Here is a 19,959-nt window from a genome sequence, read left to right on the forward strand (position 1 = left end):
CTAGAGAGGATCCGGGTCCGGTTTGGGCGTCGTGTGCACCAGGCTGCTGCGCCCGCTCTCTCCGTGAGTGCTGTGTCTGCTGCAGGAGTAGTGAGTCCGGCTGTCGCCCGGCCGGTGGAGCGGGGGCGACTCTGTGTGCGCCGCCTCATTGTTCTGAGTGCTTAGGAAGGGGGTGCTCTCGGCCACCAGCTCCTCGTCAGACTCGCTGTAAGAAGCGCTGCTGAAGGAGAAGGAGTCCCGGACGGCTCTGGCTCTGTGAGGGACGTGCCCGTTCAGTTTGGATTTTTTCCACCGCCTGTTGCTGCTGGCTGTTTTCTTTGGCTGCTCTAGCGCTGTGACGTACTCCTGCGTCGTCTCGTACTCGTCATCCTCCGTGATACGGAAGGGGCTGGAGGGCAGGCTCCCCATGCTGTCATTTAGGTAGGTCTTCCTTTGGTAGTAGTTGTCGTACCTCTGCGTGTCCTGGAAGGGGAGCTGGTACCGACGCAGGAGGGGCTGCTGTTCCTCCACACGGAAGCTGATGGGGGCCGCCGGCGGCAGGGAGACGGCGTGCGCCGAGTTGGGGGAGGTGATCTCGAAGGTGGGCACCTGTGTGGCCATCGAGTAGTGGAAGTCGACAGGCGATAGGCGTGCTGGTGTGGTCAGGGCCGACACGTACCTGAAAGAAGTAACACCTCCATTTGGACACCGAACAACCCCAAAAACCTCCAGCTGTGCCTGCGCTCTGCCGAACACCTGGGACAGTGACCCATGAGGTCTCCAGTGCACCTAATCCTGGAGCTCAGCATCTCCTGGGGGACCAGGCCGAGGGACCTTGCACAGCTGTGCCGAGGGAGGATGAGCTGCTGCCTTCGGCGGGCTCTTGGGCACTGTGTATCCCAGGACTACCCCTCCCGAGGGACTCAGGTGTGCAATTCCCACCCTGCATCACTGCAAACCTTGCAGCATCTGCCAGCAGGCTGAATCAAGACTTCCCTGCCTCTCATCTGCGGACCAGCTGCTTTTCTGTTCCCTCTGAAGCTGCCAGGCTTGCCTCCAAGGAAGGTCTCTGAAATGCCCTCCTCCTGCTCAGGCCACAGATGCGGAAAGCCTTCCTCTGACTTAGCAAAAATCTTGTGTCTCAAAAAGGCATCTACCACTTCCATCTACTCTAGTGACATCAGTGTAGCAACTCACATCTGGTCTAGCCCCTCTCCAAAAAGCCCTTTCTTTGGCATCACCTCTTTCTAAGCAGCAGATTTCATTTCCTCTTGACAGTGCTAATTGGGGTGTCTGCTCATTTCAGGCTGCCCAGGCTCCCTGGCTCATCCAGTGCTTTTTTACCCGTGTGTCTTGTGAAGTATGAGACTTCTGTAGGAGCTGGGTCAGCCTGCCTGCCTGTCCTGCCTGGGGACAGGAATGAGAAAGCAGCAGATGCTGCCTTTCTCTTCTTCCCCATGGACCAGTCCCACTAACTTGAAGGATAACTGCCTGAAAGTAGCCATGTGGCTACCCAGGGTAGGTACCCAGGGTACCCACAAAACACTGGAGCAACGGAGGAGATATGCTTCTGCACCATGAGGAACCAGACCCAGGAAGGGGATGACTGTTGCTGGCTCTCACTGGCTGATGGTGTCTCAGCTCTGCAGTTGCATTCCCCTGAAGGCTGGATCCTGTCCCAAGGCTGTGCCCACATATAGCACCCCGCTCACCAGGACATCCAGGACTACGCTAAGGATGCACATGTTTTCCCCATATACCCGAGGGCTAGACTCTGCTTGAGCTGCCAGCCTACCAAGCTGCCCTGGGTGTGCTCTCAGCCAGTTTTTCTTCACCAGTTGCTGATTGCAGCCAGGTATTTTCCAATCCTCTCATCCCTGTGCTCCAAACCTACATTGCCACCAGGTGAGCAGGGTGCAGTGCTTGCTGCTGCCCCTACCAGAGTGGTCTCTTGCCGTAGTGGCTTCCTCTGGTAGGACCAGAGCTGGAGTTTCTCCAGTGCTAACACGACTGCTGCTCTTGGGTTGGGCAGAGGCAAATTTTTTGTGTCTGGCACAAAGGGCACGGCTTGCCTCTGCTGTGGCAGGGCAAGCACTGAGCAGTGGGGTCTGACCTCTCGCTGTGCGGTGAGTCCCGCAGAGAATCCACCGAGTCACGATACTGCGTCGTGGGTCTCCGTGAGTCCTCGATGCAGAAGGCAGCTCCACGGCGAGCCCGTGCCTCCACGCATGCAGGGCTGTTGCATTTACTGGTTCCCACTGAGGACAGCATTATCCCAGACTGGGAATCTGAAGTCAGGCTCTCTGTCCGTTCCAAGCTCCAGGTGTGGCTTTCATGTCTGTGGACCAAACCCCATATGCACAGTGAGCAAGGAACACCCACCAAGGTCTTCTCCAAAGAGCTGCATGCAGGCACAGCTCATGCTTTCCTGCACTGGTGACCCCTTTCTCCTTCTCACTAGGATACATATGGCCAGGGATGCCCAGCTTCCCAGCCCTGCCTTTGATTTGCCTTTCTTTGCTACTTCTTGGAAATACAATTAGAGGGTAAAGAAAGGCAAACCAGTGCATACCAGGTATTTATCACACCACCTCCTGACGGCCGGGGACAGGACAGGACAGCCTCTGGAGGGAGGCCAGGGCAACTCCTGCTTTGCGCTTGCAAAGTGTTCTGGGTGTGGAGCAACGTACTGGCTGTGCCAAGGCAAATCTGCAAAGGATCTTCAAATGTGCCATCTGCATTGCCAAGCGACAGCCCCTTCCGCAATGCTACCAGAAAGGAGCCAGAAAAAAACCCACTCAAAGTTACTTCATTAGCAGCAGAGAAAAGCATACCAAAGGTAGATCTAGATGTTCAGTTTCCACCTGTTTATAAAAGATTCAAGGTGCTAGAGAAAAACTATGATATGTTGGCTAGACCTTACTGAGCCCTTGGAGCTCCACCTGCCCTAGTCTTGGTGAGAAGAAGACATCCCGTAAGGACTCACCGGAGACCCATGGGGCCATGCACACACCAGGGGGGGCCACCCGTGTTATGGCCACCAGTCTGACCCTTCTTCATAGCAGAAACATGTGATGCATTAGAACAACAGCTCTGGATGCCCAAACTGCAAAGGTGAAGCTGTGCCGGCAGAGGATTTTGGGTGGGGGTTTGCAGACAACAGCAGGCCTCATTAAGACTTCCCAAGAACTTGTTAATTATTGATGGCTCCAGGCACCTGCTCGGCTGCAACCACCACACTCATTTATAACTTCAAACGGTGTCCTCATTAGAGGCACTGATGGAGTAAAATGGAGCCTGATTATGCCAGTAGTTTGCCTCTGGCATGACTTCAAGAAACACCTGCTCACTGCACTTGACTCAGGAAGATAAGGTGGCAGGTAGCCAGGACCAGAGGCTATGCAAGGTAGGTGTCTCCCCACAGCTGTCATGTGTTATTGCTGCCCTCCAGACACAACTTTGCGCCCTCAGGGGGTGCCCAGGGATGGCTGGCCGTGGGGTCCCAGGACTTTGAAGTGAGCGTGGAAGGCCAGCAATGCCATGCAGGCACAGGAGACTTTGTGCGCCTGGCTCAAGCTTGCACACACCTAGCCAGGGCTAGGCTGCAGGATATGAATTCAAAAAAACCTGGAGAACACACCGTCTGGCTCACTAGGGGTAGGATTTCCCTGGACACAGGCAGTCATTTCCAGTCCAGCAAATCATTCTTGGCTCCTTCTCTACTTGTTGGAGGTCTAGCCAGAGGAGTCTGAGGAGGAATTCATCCAAAAACCTAAGGTCAATATCTGAAGTTGATCTTAACGCGTTGTACCCTGAGAGTAATTGCTCATCCCTGATGAATGCCTGAACCCTGGAGAAATCTGCCAGAAGCCATCTTTGGGCTTTAGCTGAAAGGATTCATTGCTTCCTGGACAAATGGAGACAATCATATTGGGCTAATAAAGTAAATAAGCCAGGACATCTTTTGCTTTATAAAGACAATGCAATGTGATCTATACATCATTGACAGGCTGTAGATATGGACCCCTGCACCTCGCTGTCACTTTTCAAAGGCAAGTGCTCTATTAGGGAGCCACCACCACTCACTGGAAGAAGGACAAAAGCTGCATAAGAGGAAGAACCTGAATGTCAAAACTCGAAACAGCACAGGATTTTTTCTGGAGCATTTGAAGGACTTTTCTGGACATCATAAAAATAGGAAAGCTCCATCTGCAATTTAAATGCTCTCAAAAACTGTGAGAACTTTGGCTTCTGAGCCATGCTGCTATTTCCCCCCATGGCTATGTTGAAGTGTAAAAAAAAAAAAATGCCTCTTCCTGCATAGCAAGAATTATTGGTACTTTCCTGCTAGTCCCAGTTTTCCTGAGAGCTTCAGAAAGAATTCCAGTGAAAGAGGTGCCACCACCTCAGAGGCTGAGATTCTAGTGCAACTTTCTGGACTGTGATAAGCCGCACAGGAGTGTTTTCTCTGGTGAAAAACTGTGACTCCCAAGTCAAACCCTAGCTTTGAGGAACTGGTCAAAACATTTTGTGATATTTTGTGTAATTTGCCTTCCACAAGAAATACATTCTAAATATGTGAAGCATGAAACAACCTGTGTGTGCTTAATGACTTATTGCAGGTGTCCAGTGTGGTTGCAACCACAACTTGCAAAACCTTTTCCTCCTGTTTGTGTCTGTGGAAAGCGTGAAAGCACAACCTCATTTCCTCCCACTTTTCACCTATGTCAGCGCTGCAGGCTCCTGCTGGCACCTCGCTGCAGGTCAAGGGTCACGCCTTTCCACACTTCTCACTAACTCACTGTGCCAGCAAAGACACGGCCTGTATGCCAGTGTAGTGCCAAACATCAAGTAAAAACAGAAAGGGAGGTGAAAGGAAAACCTTTTACTGGCTTTGAACCTCAGAGCATCCTAAGGTAAACAGCAGGAGAAAGTTCAGGAGAAAATGGTATACATCACCTCTGGCTGGACGTTGGAGTGGCTGTGGAGCAGTGATGAGACGGGGAGCAGGAGTGACTTCCCGAAAAGGTTGTCTCGGTTTCCCTTCGGATCACATGCTCGGTGGCAGAAACATTCTTAGAAATATACTGTAAGATAGGAAGAATCACACAGATCAGCCATCAGCTTGCCAATGCTGTCACAGCCAAATTCATCTGCCTTGATTATTTCTGGGGAAATCAGATGAAGTCTGAGCGAACCCGGCAGCTCCGCACCCCATGGAAAGAGACAAGGAGGTTGGAGGCTCTTTTCTGCCCTTGCATTTTGAACACTTTGGAAAAGGGCCGTGGCACAGGGACTGCAAAAGGGTATGAAGAGCCAAAGGGTTCCCCTGAGGACAGTGGTACCACGTGTAGCTACTGAGCAGAAAAACACCTCTGCTCGCAGGAGGTTACACACCCAACAGAGTACCAGCGAACAGAAAACCACATGAGATCTGCCAGAGATACAAGTCCTACAGAAACACCAGTTGTAATCCAAATATTTATGCTGAGATATTCTTTCATCTAACAAGAAGCACTGCTTTTCACAGGGACACCAAGCTCTCTAGGGAAGTCAGTACTTTGCGGCCACAGGGCTGTGGTTCTTAGAAATTCCCTTTCCCTCTTCCTTCATGACTGGGATTCAACATAGCTACATTTTAACAGCCAAAGGGTGACCCAGCAGTGCTTGTAACCAATTCATCATATTCATTTCCATCAGTACTTCTTCTCATTTGGCTCTGCCTCCCACCTCCCTTTTCCTGACCCCTTTCAATGCCTTGGTCCAGCAAGGCACTTAAGCACATTGACAGTCCTATTGAGTTCATGGAATTTGATGGGAATCTCATGTGTCTGAAGTCATGAGAGGGGCTGAATCGCCCTTCTGGATCTGGTCCTAAATTCTCAGATCGTTCTCACTGGTGTGGCACTGGCACCCCACCAGGACATCCCACTTTGCCCAGGACACAAGTCTTGGTATGGTCAGGTGGGCTAACGTGGTGCTGACGAGATCACCATGACATGCTTCAGCACAACACGGTCACCATGGCGGCTCTGGCCACTGCCACGCCAATCACATTTGTCATGCCGCAAAGTGGGGCTTAACAGGATAGCTTAATAAACAGGAAACATCAGGAACACCTCTCAGAGGAAAACAGGATCACACTTGATTCCTCAAAACAAGCTTGTCTCAAGTGCCCTAATCTCATCCTGTTCTTCAAAGTAAAATCACATTTCCCTTCAGATGCTGGTTTTGGAAATGTTTCTACACTGAATCTGATCTTTTTGTTCAAGTTTGTTAGTGTTTTGCTCCTCACTCACATGCACACAGATGTTTAGCATACACATCCACATCAAATCCTTGGAAGAAAATAGGGACTCAGTAACATGCAGGGAGATGGAGACAAAAGATCTTACATCAGCCATTTGGATTTCTTCAGGATCCAAACGTGGATGGCTTGGTCCATTCGCAAGGCTCCTGTTCTGATGGGCAGGGCACATGTTCTGCCGTAAATGATTATGCATTTGTTTTCTTTGTTTCCTTTAAAACAGAAAGGAAAAAAATCTATTAGGAAGACCTATCTCATGGGGCTCTCTGCCCTCAGAGACACCTTGGGGGATGCAGACGATAGAGAGGGCAAGTCTTGGAAACACTTGACGTTTCAATGGTGTTTGTGGAAAGCTGCAAACAGGAAGAAACAGCGCATTCAACATATGCCACCTTCTGCTGCTTTTTCAAAGAAAGGTGAACCTTTCTCATCATGGGCAATTTGGGAAGCTGTGTCCAGGGTCCTGTTTTGCAAGACAAGGCCCAGCACAATGCAGTGCAGCAGGGGCACCATGGCACTGGGAGTGGAGGAGAAAATCAGGGAGAAGGAAAAGGGGAAGCAGGTCCTGGCTTGGCCTTGGTGGCAAGGCACTTAACCTGTCCTGCATTGAGCACAAAGTGGCAAAGCCTACCTGTGCCCCTGGCAGGACATCCACTCCACAAGACCCGCCATGTCCCAGCAGCACCCTGAACTGAGGCGAGGTGCAGGCTAAGTAGGGACAAAGGTGCTATCCAGGCTGGGAAGGCTGGCCATAAGAGAGTCCCCAAGACTCTTATTCCATCAAGATTGCTTTGAAAGTCCCCAAAATGTACATAGCTGAGGCAACAGCTTGTGCACAGCAGCCCAGTGTGCTTCGGCTCTCAGGAGATGAGCTGCTGGCTTGTGGGCCAGCTTTTCCTAGTAACACAACATCACCTGGCTGGGCAAAATGATCCTGATTCAGGGGATAAGCAAATGGTCCCAGGAAAACATCCTGCTCAGGCACAGCTTGGTAGATGGCTTCCCTGGCCTCCTTCATGACACCTTCCTGGGAATAGCACAGCACAGGATCTCCTTAAAATAGCATTTGGGTGAAGAGCGTGAAAGCATGAAGCATGAACACCACCACTCAGTAACCTCTGGCCAGTTATTGTCTGTTAACCACCCGTACTCACTTGGTTTTACAGTAAGCTACCACACAGACGATGCCCACCACAAGCAAGGCAACACAGATTCCTGTGATGGTTAAAACTCTCTTCTGGTAGAGCTCTTCCGCTTCTGCAAATGGAGAGAAAGAAACTAGTTACAAATGGGCTCCAGCACCAGGGATGCACGTGGCTGCATAGGAACCAGCACTGCATGTGGGTGAGATGGAGAACAGGGCTCAGTCAGACCTCCTACCAATCCAATGCCCATCTCTAATAGCTGCCCCAAACCTGAGAGCAGCTGGCCCAACCTTACTCACCCCTCAAGAGACCTTCACTCCTTTTGTCTCTCTGCACCTTTGCCCTCTTTTGCTCAGTAGCTCTCCCCTTCTGCGCTCAAACATGCTTCTCACTTCTTCTTTTCCCGTAGAGTAACTTGATGACTAATCTCAAAAAGCCCCACAATTCTCCTCTCCCTTTCAGCAGATCCCCCCTTCTCAGTAACTTAGTAGCCTACCAAGGAAGTCCCCGAGCATCCCCCACTCACCACATACATGCATGCCCTGTGATGCTCTCATCACAGGCTCTCTGCTCTGACGGACTCAGAATGCCTTTTCCTTGCAGCGGCTGCATGCCCTGGAGCTCAGCGGTGTGACAGAAACCACCAAGCAACAGGCCCCAAAGCATGTAGGTGCTGAAAGGGACATCCTAAAATAGTCAAAAAGCAGAATGAAGATGGAAAAGTGATAGCGCATTAGACAAAGAAAAGGGAGTGGAGTAATTAAAATACAGTAACCAATTACAGTTATGGATTTTTTAATTAAACCCTAAGAAGCGATTAATTCCATTGTACCAGGTAACTCAGATGCACACACGAAGTTCAAGCAGCATGCTGCTGCTTCTCTCAAATATCACCATTTGTCATGGACCACCTTTCAAAACAGAAAATTCAGTCACCTGCATCAAAACCCAGACCATGCTGGAAGTGAGTAAATTCATTCACATTAATCAGAGCTCCAAGGAAACACTAGGATGTTGCTTGCAGTGCAAATGAACTATGCCGAGGCAGCAATCGCATGGCAAGGACACCTTTTCCTCTGTGGCTACACCAGAGCAGATTCTCTTCTTGACAACATCCAGCAACTTCCACTGAGATCAGCAGAGGCAATTTGGTTCTCCAGCTGGATGACTGAAAGAAGGATCCAGTGCACAGCTGCCATATTTTAGTTCAGCATCTATGAACGATATCCTCGTGCCCCCATACTATGTGTTAATGTTGAAGTTATTGGGGTTTGTGGTGTTTTTAATAATCATTGAAATATTTTTTCATATAGATTAGGCAATAAAACTCATGCCGTGGTTGCTGCGCTCGGCATGGTTCACCATGCCACACTAAATACCTTGAATGGACGATATGATATCCCCCGTGCTACCAAACAATGAAATACAAAACCAGAAGAGAAACAGGTCTGGTCCCAGAAACCCCTGGGCCTAGACTTTAGCAAAAAAAGCAAGGGGGAAGAAGTGAAACATTCCAGATAACTGAATATTTAGACCAATTTCACCTTGCCATTTTAGGAAGGAAAAAGTATTTTTGGAAGAAAAAAAAGCACTAGGAAAAATATTTATCTCTTTCTACTCAAAACTCTTAAAATGGGAATGAAGAAAGACCTGCTAAACAAGGGCTGAGAATGACAGCCCTGGCATGGAGATGCAAAACATAATCAGCAGAGCTTGCTTCATGCCTGTGGTGCAAAGCTACAGTTTAAAGAAACACATTTCCACCCATGTCATTTGTGCACTGGACTTTGGCATCATGAGGCATTCGGGGTGCCGGTGGAGTTGCCAGGAAGGCAATGTCCCACCACTCACTAGAGAGGAGGACAGCCGAGACTCTCCCAGACTCCTTCTCCATGGTGGTGTGGACCAGGAACGACAGGTCATGGGTCTCGCTTTGGGCTCAAAGTTACTGCATTGCAGCAGCTTCACCAGCTGGTTCTGCACCTCCTCAGAGCTTGTACAGCCTGGTACCTGCCCATAGAGGGGGGTTTGGGTGCTGGCTGACCTTATACTCCTTGTGTTTTACCGCAAGGAACCAGGTGGAGCTGGCATGGGGAAAGAACTCACTCTGGGGTGAAACACCTACTTCAGCAACATGTTTCCCTTGCACAGATGCCCTATTCCAGGCATCAGCAACCATGGCAGACAAGTGTTCTTGCTCTTGCACACCTCTGGGACCTGGATTCCAGCTGTACAGCTCTCTCCTTCAGACAGGAGTTTCAGAGATTTTATCAGAATCCAGAAGACCAGCAAGGATCATGTCCTGTTTATGGATGGCACCGGGCAAGAATTTTGCTACTACCCAGCAAAAACTACTTTTACCAAAAAAAAAAAAAAAAGGCTGGGCAGGAGGTCAGTTTTCACCATGAACCCATCCATGAAGCCAATTTTTTCCAAGATTCTTCACCAGTTATGTTTTTTGCTACAAAGACTTTTTTCCAGGTGTAAATCCTTCCCTTTGAATCATGGAGGAGGAAGAAAGAGCAAAAAATATGGCTTTTTTTTTTTTTTAACCTATTACCTATATGACATTTTTTTTTGCCCAAGGCTCAAATCACAGCCTGTGTTCTGGTGATTACACTAGTATGGGATCCTGACTCTGGTACGTCTGACTGCCCTGAACCTTCACCTGAATTGCACGGGGAATGTTTCAGTTCATCAGAAATGCAGATTTCGCCTCTCTGTCTTGAGCTGACAGCTCTGCTCTGTGAAGCAGTGAAGTGTGAGGCTGTGCGTCACTGCAGCAATACTAAAAATTAAATGACCCACTGATAGTAATTTAGCTTGGCTCCTAACATCTCATTAAAGTTGACGCTCGATAACACAGTATCTTCATGTTACACAAAACCATCTCAACAGTAACAGAAAGAAAATAAGAGAATGCACACTACAATTTTGTATTTGAGAAGCTAAGATCCTGGAGCAGGACTTGTCCATTTGTGTCTCTACACTCTACAAACACCACGTCTTCATCAGCAGCATCGTCACTCTACATCAGCAAACACTATGAACAAACCATGTGGTGCCACACAATGCCGACAGAATCACAGTCCAGCCATGGGTGTCACAGCAACGCATGAAAGTGAAAGACAAATGACAGAGAAGAGACAACTGCAGACTGGGAACAGGATGTGTGCGGTTCTGTGATGACATTGAGAATGGATGAGGAAAAGGACAAAAGGTCAACAAAAAAGGGATGCCAAAAATCCTCAATTTTAAAGTTTATTTAAGTGTATTAGCATTAGCAGCACCACTTTCTCTGAAACACCTGACCACAAAATGCACACATTTTCTGCAGTAGGGAAGAACTGCTGGGGGATACAGACCAACCCTGGTGGATCAGGCACGCAAAAACCAGAGGAGACAAGTTTCTCCAGCTTCAATTAGTGCATGTCCCTCCACCTCAGGGACCTGAGAAGCCAATTTAGGATCCAGAAGTGAAAGACTGCTGTCCCTATACCTCTAGCAAAAGGAACTGAAGTGTCTTCATGTGAATAACTGCTCTAGGTGACATTGCTAAGTCAATGTTTTTAAGTGATAAAGATAAATCTCTCTACTCTCATCTGACCAAGCCCTTCCTAGGGTTGGCCTGTACACTAAAGGGACACCTAGCCTCAAGGATTTGATTTCCAAGGTGCTTATTCAAGACATACTTGACATATTTCTAAAAACATACTGAGAAGAATGGAAGAAAAATAATAGGATTATGAGCAACTGGGCAGGAGCAGGTAATTGCCCAAAGGGAATATTTTTTAAAGCATTTAAGTTACTGCAGTGCTTTCCAAAACTTCATTGCTTGCCACCATGATGGTCAAAATTACACCCTCCACTCTCATGGGAGACTAATGACTTCCCTGGGCTCACTGTTTTCTAGACTAACTCATCACATGCCACCTTTCTTGGAATAGTTTTCTCCCGGTCAAGAACCAAAATAAGCTGCTAACCTTTGGGAGGAGGAACAGCAAAGCTTATCCTGACCCTTCGTAGGATCCAGTGGAGATTAGTGTGTCTAGGACGTCAATTTCTATAAAAGCCCTGATCTTCCTAAACCTTGCCTTCCTGTTCCTGGAATGCCTGCCCGTTCCCAAGTGGTGCCTGCTGGCAACCTTTTGGATGGACACAAACTCCAGCTCTTCAGTTAAATACACAAAAGCATGTTGAATGAGGAGACGTATGGCAGTTGTAACATCCCAGTCATGCCACACACACCAGGCTGCTGCTTGAAACAAAGAAAAAAGTGCTGCTAAAAATACACGTGCATTTTTATAGGTTTACATTTAGATTTTGTGTTTTGCTTTGTTTTGTTTTGGTTTTTTTTTTATTTTTTTCAATCCAAATGTCTATCTTGGTGCCAGGGAAGAGAACAGAACAGCTGATTTTTTAATCATCCCATTAAAGCCATAAATATAATGTGGGCAGCTCTTAATGGCTTCTGATTAATAAATGAATGGTTGTTCCATACCCTTTAATTCAAATCCAAGATGCTCTGCCAATGCAGAAAGAAGACAAGGAAGAGAAAGAGAAAAAGAAAAAGAAAAACAGGTCTGTCAGAGATCTCTAATATACAAACACACTGTGCAGTTACAGCAGTTTAGCTTTTCTGTAAGCTCAGCAGCAGTTACACAGAAGATAGTGTATGCTTCAGAGCATTTCAAATTCCCACCAGAGCTTGTATCTTATGTAAAGAAAGACCCAAACAAATTGCAGTGGAAGTTAATTATGAATTCTTTCAGTTAATTATGAATTCTTTTAGTTAATTATGAATTCTTTTGAGATGAGCCATGTTTGTTAGTACCTGATATGGAATTCAAAGATTAAGCAGAAAAAAAAATAAAGAAAAGAAAAAAAAATACACTTGTTCTGAAACAGTTCCTGACAGGTTAAAACACATAGCAACTGCATGAACCTGGTAAAAACCATTCATTCACTTTCTACAGGTAAAATATGCCCTGCATGGTTTCACACACCGCTCTCTGCCCAGGGGCCTCTGCACCAAAGACGAGCGCCGGGCAGACAGATGTGCGAGCACTTGCACAGGGCCCTGAGGTCCACCAGCACAATTCTGCTGCCCGCGACCTCAAGTCTGGTCTCGGATGCACAGCATCATCTGGCAGCACTGCCCGTAAATCACCTGATGGCATGTCAGTTGTGCAAGCACTGCTCCTGCTGGTACAGATCCGCAGTCGAACTGCGGATGCCGCAAGGGATTCATTGCCCAGGCAAGGCAACAAATCTCTTGCGGATCTAAAAGTGCAAATTGCACTGGAAGTTTCCCTCAAGTCTGTGATCTTCCACATTTCACTTCTGCTGTGGTTCTGCATTGTTTCGGAAATAACAAGCATGCTGAAAAAAGCACAAATTGGAGCATCTGCTTACAGATTCATATTCATTACAAGTAAGATTGCAGTTCATCTTGCAGATGTAGTGCTAAGCAAAGTAATTTATCTAACAAATCAACAACACAGTTATCCAAAACAGGCTTCCTGAATTTTAGTAATTTTCTGGGTACAGGCCTCACCTAAAGACAGGTTTTCTTACATAAAGTGCTCCATAATTATCACTGTACAGAAAAGTGAGCTCGGCTGTTCCAAATCACCATATACACAAGATTATTTGCAGCTTGGAGATGTCCAGATTTATCTGCTACGTTTTCTATAGGAACTGGTTTTGCTGCACAGAAATACTGGCCTTCTTTTGCAATGCTGTTCAAAATTTAGGCAGAGGAGGAAATTAGCACTAATTGTCACAGAACATGTAAACATGTTTTCTAAAGCAGGTTCTCAGGTTCTTCTCTTCAAATCAATACTGATGTTTGGGTTTTTTGGGTTTTTTTTTTGAGGGGGCAGAAGTTGGATGGGGTTGGGTTGTTTTAAATTTTGTATAATTTAAAGGCCACAAAACCTGGCTGCTCTCTGCTTCACATCTCACATTTGTGCAAAAGGAACGGCAAACTCTACCATGCATTTCAGTCATTTTGTACAAGTTGCAGTGACGTGGACACAATGTGGTGGGCAGCAGAGAACTGGACAGAATACATTCATCGTAAACCTCTTGGTTATCGCATCTAGCCTTGACCTTTCCTAAGGCATGATACCATGAAACACACCATTTCATCTGACACTATGACAACTGCATGCAGAGATACATTAAGTTTCATCTATGTATCTACGCTATTGATCCATTTGATAGCTGCATACTGCCTATAATGCCACATTTCCTCCCTGTTCCAGGATTTGCTGCAACATCTACAGCTACAAATGGATGCAGTTCAAAACATTTCATGGGTTTGGTTTTTTTTTGCAAACTCAGAAATGCCTGTGCAAACAGAGGCGGTGGGCAGGATCTGAGAAACTTTAGCCTTCCCACTGTCACTCTCACATCAGAACTGCAGTTTCTTTTGGCTTCCCATGGAGCAGATACAGCCAGCTAGCTCATTGTGTTGTAGCTGCAGTTTCCCTGAGGAGGAGAGAAACCATGCAACCATGCTGCAGCTGGAATGTAGTGCCTGCCTATGCCTACAAACCCACCAGTAGCTTTGCAGATAGAGGAAGCCTTACCCCAGCCTATGCTCCTGCATCTGATGCCCACGGCTACTCAACACTTTCTCTATCATCATTTCAGGCTACAGACATTGCTTCTGTATCGCCCATAACATCAAACACTCTCCCATTCCCCTGCTCAGGAGGTCCTCCCAGCCTGGGCAGACATTGCTTTCTGTGCTGGGACAGTGGAGGAGGAGACACTTCAAGAGTAGGCTGGGATTTGGAGTGTTTGCCTCTTCTCTAAAGAAGAGACTGTTCAAAATTATTCAACATGTTACAATCCAGAGACTAATGAGACAACCCCAGCTCTGGGAAAAACATTGCTTCAAAATGTAATCATTCTGCATTCATCAGAGGGGTATCATCTTCATGAACATGGGTTACCACATAGTGCATGCCTCTTTTATATCAACAATATACCACTTGGAAGCAAACATGTTTGAGAAATCAAGATTTCTTCTAGACACAACAACTTATTTTGTTCCGGAGCAAAAGATATTTGTGACTGCTTGCCATGTTTGAAAGAAATCTCCTTTGCTTTTTTAAGAGGTTGATCAGGAAAAGTAACACATCTTTAAAAGCTTTGGGTTATATTTGCTGCTAGGCAGAGAAGATGTTTAGCATGACGTGTAGCACCTGCACTGTGTCCTACAACAGTTCAGTCAACCTGCATTTTACTCACCCTCCCAGTTAGACTGGCAGTCTGGCACACTTGGCTGCTGGGGATGCCGAGAGACCTTTGGGCAACAGTCCCATCTGTGGACATTAACCACACAGGGAGAAGCATGAGGTCCAGGTAAGTCCTCCAGCTCCTCCAGATGGGGATTCACTCCACGCTGATAGAGGTGGTTGCAATGGGGAGGTGTACTGTATCCCAGGCTTGTGGCAGAGGGAGCCTTTGGGATAGCTAAGATTAAATGGATGAATCCCATCTTAGAGACAAACTGATACATGCCAGGAGCGCAACAGTACTCTCCAACTCCCACCGGACAAGCTCCATTGGAAGCAATACATCCAGAGAGTACTACACAAATAAATTACAGTGAGACAGCACTGAGACTGTAGCTCTAGGCTGAGGAAATGGGTGTATTATTTTTAATCACATCATCAACCTTCTGTCCAAACTCTACGCGTGCTCCCTGGTCAAGGCATGGAGCTAGGGCTGAGCACCCTGAACTGCTGTGAGACTCCCCAAACTATTTGAAGCAGGGACATGTATTTTGGAAAATCTCATTCCAAATGCTGAACCTTTCTGAAAATGCTGGACTTTAGAAACCATTCTTCCTAATGCAGCCATCAGTGTTAAGGAGACAGTATCTACTGGCCTCTTTAATGCTTGCAGTGTTTCGGTTATTTCTAAAAGCTAAGCTAGGCTCTTCTGTGTTGATCCCAAAGGAGACTGGACTAGTAGTTTGGAAATGTTCAAATACCTAACTACTGTGTGTATGACAGAAGGCTGTTCAACAGAAAGGCAGTGAGTGTGGGAGAGTTGAGGGAGGGAAAAGGGAAAAAATATGAAAAAGATGACAAAAATGTTTCATTTTTACAATCTCTGTCTCAGCTGCAGCACATCTGCATGGGATTCAGGTTGGTACCACTCAGCTGTTCAAAGCAGGACTTGCTGAAGAGTTGTGATGCATGGACCTTACACTCAAGTATCCCAAAGGTTTTGAAAAAATTCAGCTGAAGTGAACAGAAAGAAGAAAATCGGTTGGATTTAGGTGCTACCAGCAGGGTGGGTACTCTGTGGACTCACTGTCACAAATTTTGTGGTGGATTTTTCTCTCATCATTGGACAGAAGACAAAGTCCTACACTTACTTGATATGCAGTGACTTCTTGACTATGTTTTTCTCTATAATGGATTTTACCTGTTTTAAAAGATGATCAGACAAAAACATTTAATCTAAAATATCCTTATAGGAGTAATACCTCAAGACAAGATGTCTCTCACTGTATTGCAGATTCATAGGATGATTAAGAAGAATAAAAGCCTTAGCAAACAGCTGTGAAAACTGGGCCTGTGCTCATGTGGACTTCAGGTTGCCCAAGAACGTTGTTAAGATGTTTAGTTACTGCATGCATTATTCCCCCCAAACACGCTTGGGTCCCCCAGAGCATCTGGGTCACAAAACATGCTTCAAGGCATGAAACAAAGTGGGGAATTAACATCTGAGGACCAGCAGGACAGACTATTGATAATAAATTGTACTGACAGGAGTAATACTTGCAGCGCCCTGGTCCAGACTTCCCCCATGGGGTACAGGGAGCAATGCAAGACAGTCCCGTGATGCTGGGGGACAGAGGACACTATGGTCATGTTAAGGGCTGGGCAGTACACGGGATCTCCAAGTACAGAAAGTCTTCAAACTTTCCATAGCCACTTAGCGGAGCCATTTATCTTGTCCAGTACTGTATCAACAAAACCAAAAATTTAGTAGGTCTCAAGAGTCCAGATACATGACTACAGAGTATTAGCAAGCTGCTGTGGATTATCATGCAGTTAACTTCAGGAGATCCCAAAGGGTAACCTGTTCTGCTGTCCAGGGGACAGGAATAACCCTGTTACGATAAACCACAAGTGCCCTGTAATTACCCAGCCACACCACAGTGTAGTCATCACTGTGTAATTAGGTGGTCGGCAGTTACCATGTCATTGAAAGGAAGCTGTAGAATGTTTGTGGAATTTAAAATGCTGCTAAATATTGTTTTAGGGTTCAGATGAGTAAGAGGTAGAAACAGAAAGGTAGGTATAAAAAAGAAGCATTCTTCTGCTTATCATTTTTATATCACAATTGACAGGTAGGAAACTACTGCTGAATTGAAGCGAAGTGAACAGAGAAGCTGAAATTCAGATCCAGACCTTTCCAGAAGAGCTTGAAGTGGTTCATTTATCTCTCTGCTCATGGGGACACTCCACCTCAGTGTGAGGAGCAAGTGTCCAAAACCCACCTGTCAAGAAGGGTCACTTTTACATGTCAGTGTGATGACCTCCGACCACTCCTCCGGCTGCAGCCTGGTGTCTTCAGAGTGAATGGGACCATCCCTCAGAAAAAAAAAAAAAAGCCTCTCCCCCGATAAACCTACACTGCTCTGCTTCCATGACAAGTTTAGTCATCAGCATTAGACCCAGTTTGTGTGCCACTGCCCAGATAGTCTGATACAAACACTGCAGGTAGAAACAGTTCACGCTTTTCCGGCTGGAAAGGCTCTATGAAAGCAATTTCCTTGGAAGGAATGACTGATGGAAAGACCCAGACATCCAACCTGCAGGAAATGTGTTATGGTAGGGCAGAATCATGCTGCTGAGATCATTACACAGATCACACCCAGTGACGGTGCGGTGCATGCTCAAGAACAGATGGTGGTTCTTATCTTGGAAATACCCATACTTGTCACCTGTTGTTGGAAGGGATATGTAATGCCTAAGAAAGCGAAATGTCCTGCCACACAGCAAATTGATCAGGAGCCAGACCCATGACACTAAACTTTCAATGTCTACAGCCCTGGGAGACATATCAAGCTGGAACTCAGGATACGCTTTCATACCAGCGTCCACTGCAAGCAGAATTGACCAAGACAGCCTGTGACTGCAAGACTGATTTCTCAGCTCAAGTTCTTCTCTTCTGTGTTTCCAGATGACTACACCAAGTAACATGCAACAAGAGTAGCTGTCTTTCTCCCTTCAAAAATGGGATTTGATGCCTGAGTAACAGACTCTTAAGGGAGCCCAAAGTTGAAGAGAAAGTCTGCTCTCCCAATGGATAGAGAAAATGCTGCTCTGTACTTCCAAAGCAGACCAGTAGGAAGACTCCAATTATGAATTGAAACTCAATTTGTAAAGAAACCAAGAATGGAATATGGAGTAAAAATGGAGAATATGCTAGATTACATTGTATATGAATGTCAGCTTTATTCCGGGATGTTCACAGGCAGGCTACAGACTTCAAGTTTAATTAGGTCACAAAGCAGAAATGAAAATGTTTCACTAAACAAGAAGATGAATGGTATGACATTTGTCCTCCAGATCAGTGACAATTATTTTGGGAGATGAATAAATAGCAAAGTTAAGACGAAATTTCAGATTCCACAGACAAGAGACAAATATAAACATAAAACTTCATCCCAAATTCCTAAATTGTTCCATAAATCACAAGTGGAAAGTATCCAAATGTGCAGACTTAGGCGAGGTATTAATGTTCCCGCTCACAATGTTTAACCTTCAGTATCTTGGCCCCACCAGGAGTGAAATAGCTGCCAATATGTTTTACAAAACCTTTACAACCAGCCAGGCAATTTATTAGTAAACTTCCAGCAGGGCTTTACAAAGACCTGAAAAGTTTCTTGAAGAAGATAAAAGATAGAGTTAGATCTTGACCTGATGTAGAACAGGCAGCTATGAAATACAGGTGCCAGCACAGCCTTAAAAAGACAAAGTTTCTTAAAAGGAAGGATGATTTTTGGACATGCCTCCGTCTTCTGGAAAGAGCTGGAATACATAGTTGTGCCTATGAGGCTGGACCCAGGAGACAGCTGTCAATTGGGTGAGTCTCCAGTACCCGTCAGAAGCTCTCATGTTAGAAAGACTTCCTTACTCTTTTGTGATACTGCTGAACTTTTCACCCATGTGTGCCAGCAGAGCTGAAGATCTGACTGCAAAAGCAAAAGAGTGCCCAGATAATAGTGCCATGGATTAATTCAGCCTGTGGATGAACAGTTTGATGTGTTAAACTTCTGTTCTCATTAGTGCATGGACAGCCAGCCAGAGACAGCTGTGATCGGTGACTCTGCAAGTACCTGTTCCAGGGCTCCAGGAGAGACATCTCACAGCTAAACCTATGAGCTTGTACTCATCACCCTCAGCACCTGTGGAAGATGAGACACCTCATCCTGATGGCAACACTGGAGTTCAATTAGCCAAATGCTCATCCTTGGGTGCCGAAACCTCTGCAGTGACTATGAAGGGAACCTTCACGAATTTGGACTCAAACCTCTAACACAGATGTCTAAAAGCCCAGTGAAAAAATAATGAAGGTCTGGCTGCACTATTGCTGCAAAGAGGGGGCCAGGGAGAACAGGGGTCAGAAGATGAGTGCATGACGTGAACTCAGACTGCTAGTACAGCTGGGTTCTCCTTGCCTGCACACTGCATTCCCTGTGGCCAGGGGCAGGGAGGATTCCTGCTTTAGGTCACGTTTTGGAGTTAGTCTCCCAGCCCTCTGGTTTCATCAGAGTTCCATCATAACTGCAAGATCTAACTCCTGAAACTAGCAGATGATATGATTTTACCATCATATGTACAATGCAGAATATATATTAATTATATCTCCAACTATAATCGTATGGAGACACAGAAATATGAAGACCTTGATGTGGAAAACATTTTAGCAAGATGATATAATGACTCATCACCCATGGAAATAGTTCTCTATATTCCTCTGTTTTATATAGTAATTGCAGACAATCACTGTCCCTCTGTTCACTGCCATTAATTCTCCTTCAGTCTAAATTAAAACTGCTTCAAATGTTTCTTTAATGTCCCTCAGTTATATTGTTCAGCCTCTGTAAGGCTTTCCTCTTACAGGTTAGCTAAAGCCTAGACAACATGATCTTCTAACCTTGATCCATCAGCCAATTCCTTATGGGTGGATGGAGGAGCGTGCACAGAGACCAACTGGGATCAGTGAAAGTTCATACAGACAAAAGGGATCTAAGGCTTAAGTCAGCACATCTTAAGTTTGGACATCTTTTTCTTCTCAGACATGTACCTTTTGACTATTTTAATCTCACTGAATGTGCAGTTGTTCACTCTGACATCTCTCCTTCCTTCTTTTGGTAGGTTTTCTGTTTCGATAAATGTGGGAAAGCCATCTCTCAGACTGTCCTAAAATTGACCCATGATAAAGAGGATAAAGCTTGTAACTTTCCCTGTGAGACTTTGCCCATAC

At 46.2% G+C, this 19,959-nt stretch overlaps 1 protein-coding gene across 1 annotated transcript in view; it reads right to left on the reverse strand.

Moving 5' to 3' along the window:
• Positions 1-19,959, reverse strand: part of NRG2 (neuregulin 2) — a 63,293-nt gene continuing 43,334 nt past the window's right edge. The window contains exons 6-11 of the mRNA XM_009890694.1: positions 11,933-11,956; positions 7,441-7,543; positions 6,375-6,498; positions 4,939-5,066; positions 2,093-2,317; positions 1-658 (exon numbers count right to left, since the gene is read on the reverse strand). Coding sequence (XP_009888996.1) covers positions 1-658; positions 2,093-2,317; positions 4,939-5,066; positions 6,375-6,498; positions 7,441-7,543; positions 11,933-11,956 — 1,262 coding nt within the window. The remainder of the gene's footprint in view (positions 659-2,092; positions 2,318-4,938; positions 5,067-6,374; positions 6,499-7,440; positions 7,544-11,932; positions 11,957-19,959) is intronic.

Source organism: Charadrius vociferus, unplaced genomic scaffold (genome assembly GCF_000708025.1).
Source record: "Charadrius vociferus isolate BGI_N301 unplaced genomic scaffold, ASM70802v2 scaffold828, whole genome shotgun sequence".
NCBI classification, from domain to species: Eukaryota; Metazoa; Chordata; class Aves; order Charadriiformes; family Charadriidae; genus Charadrius; species Charadrius vociferus.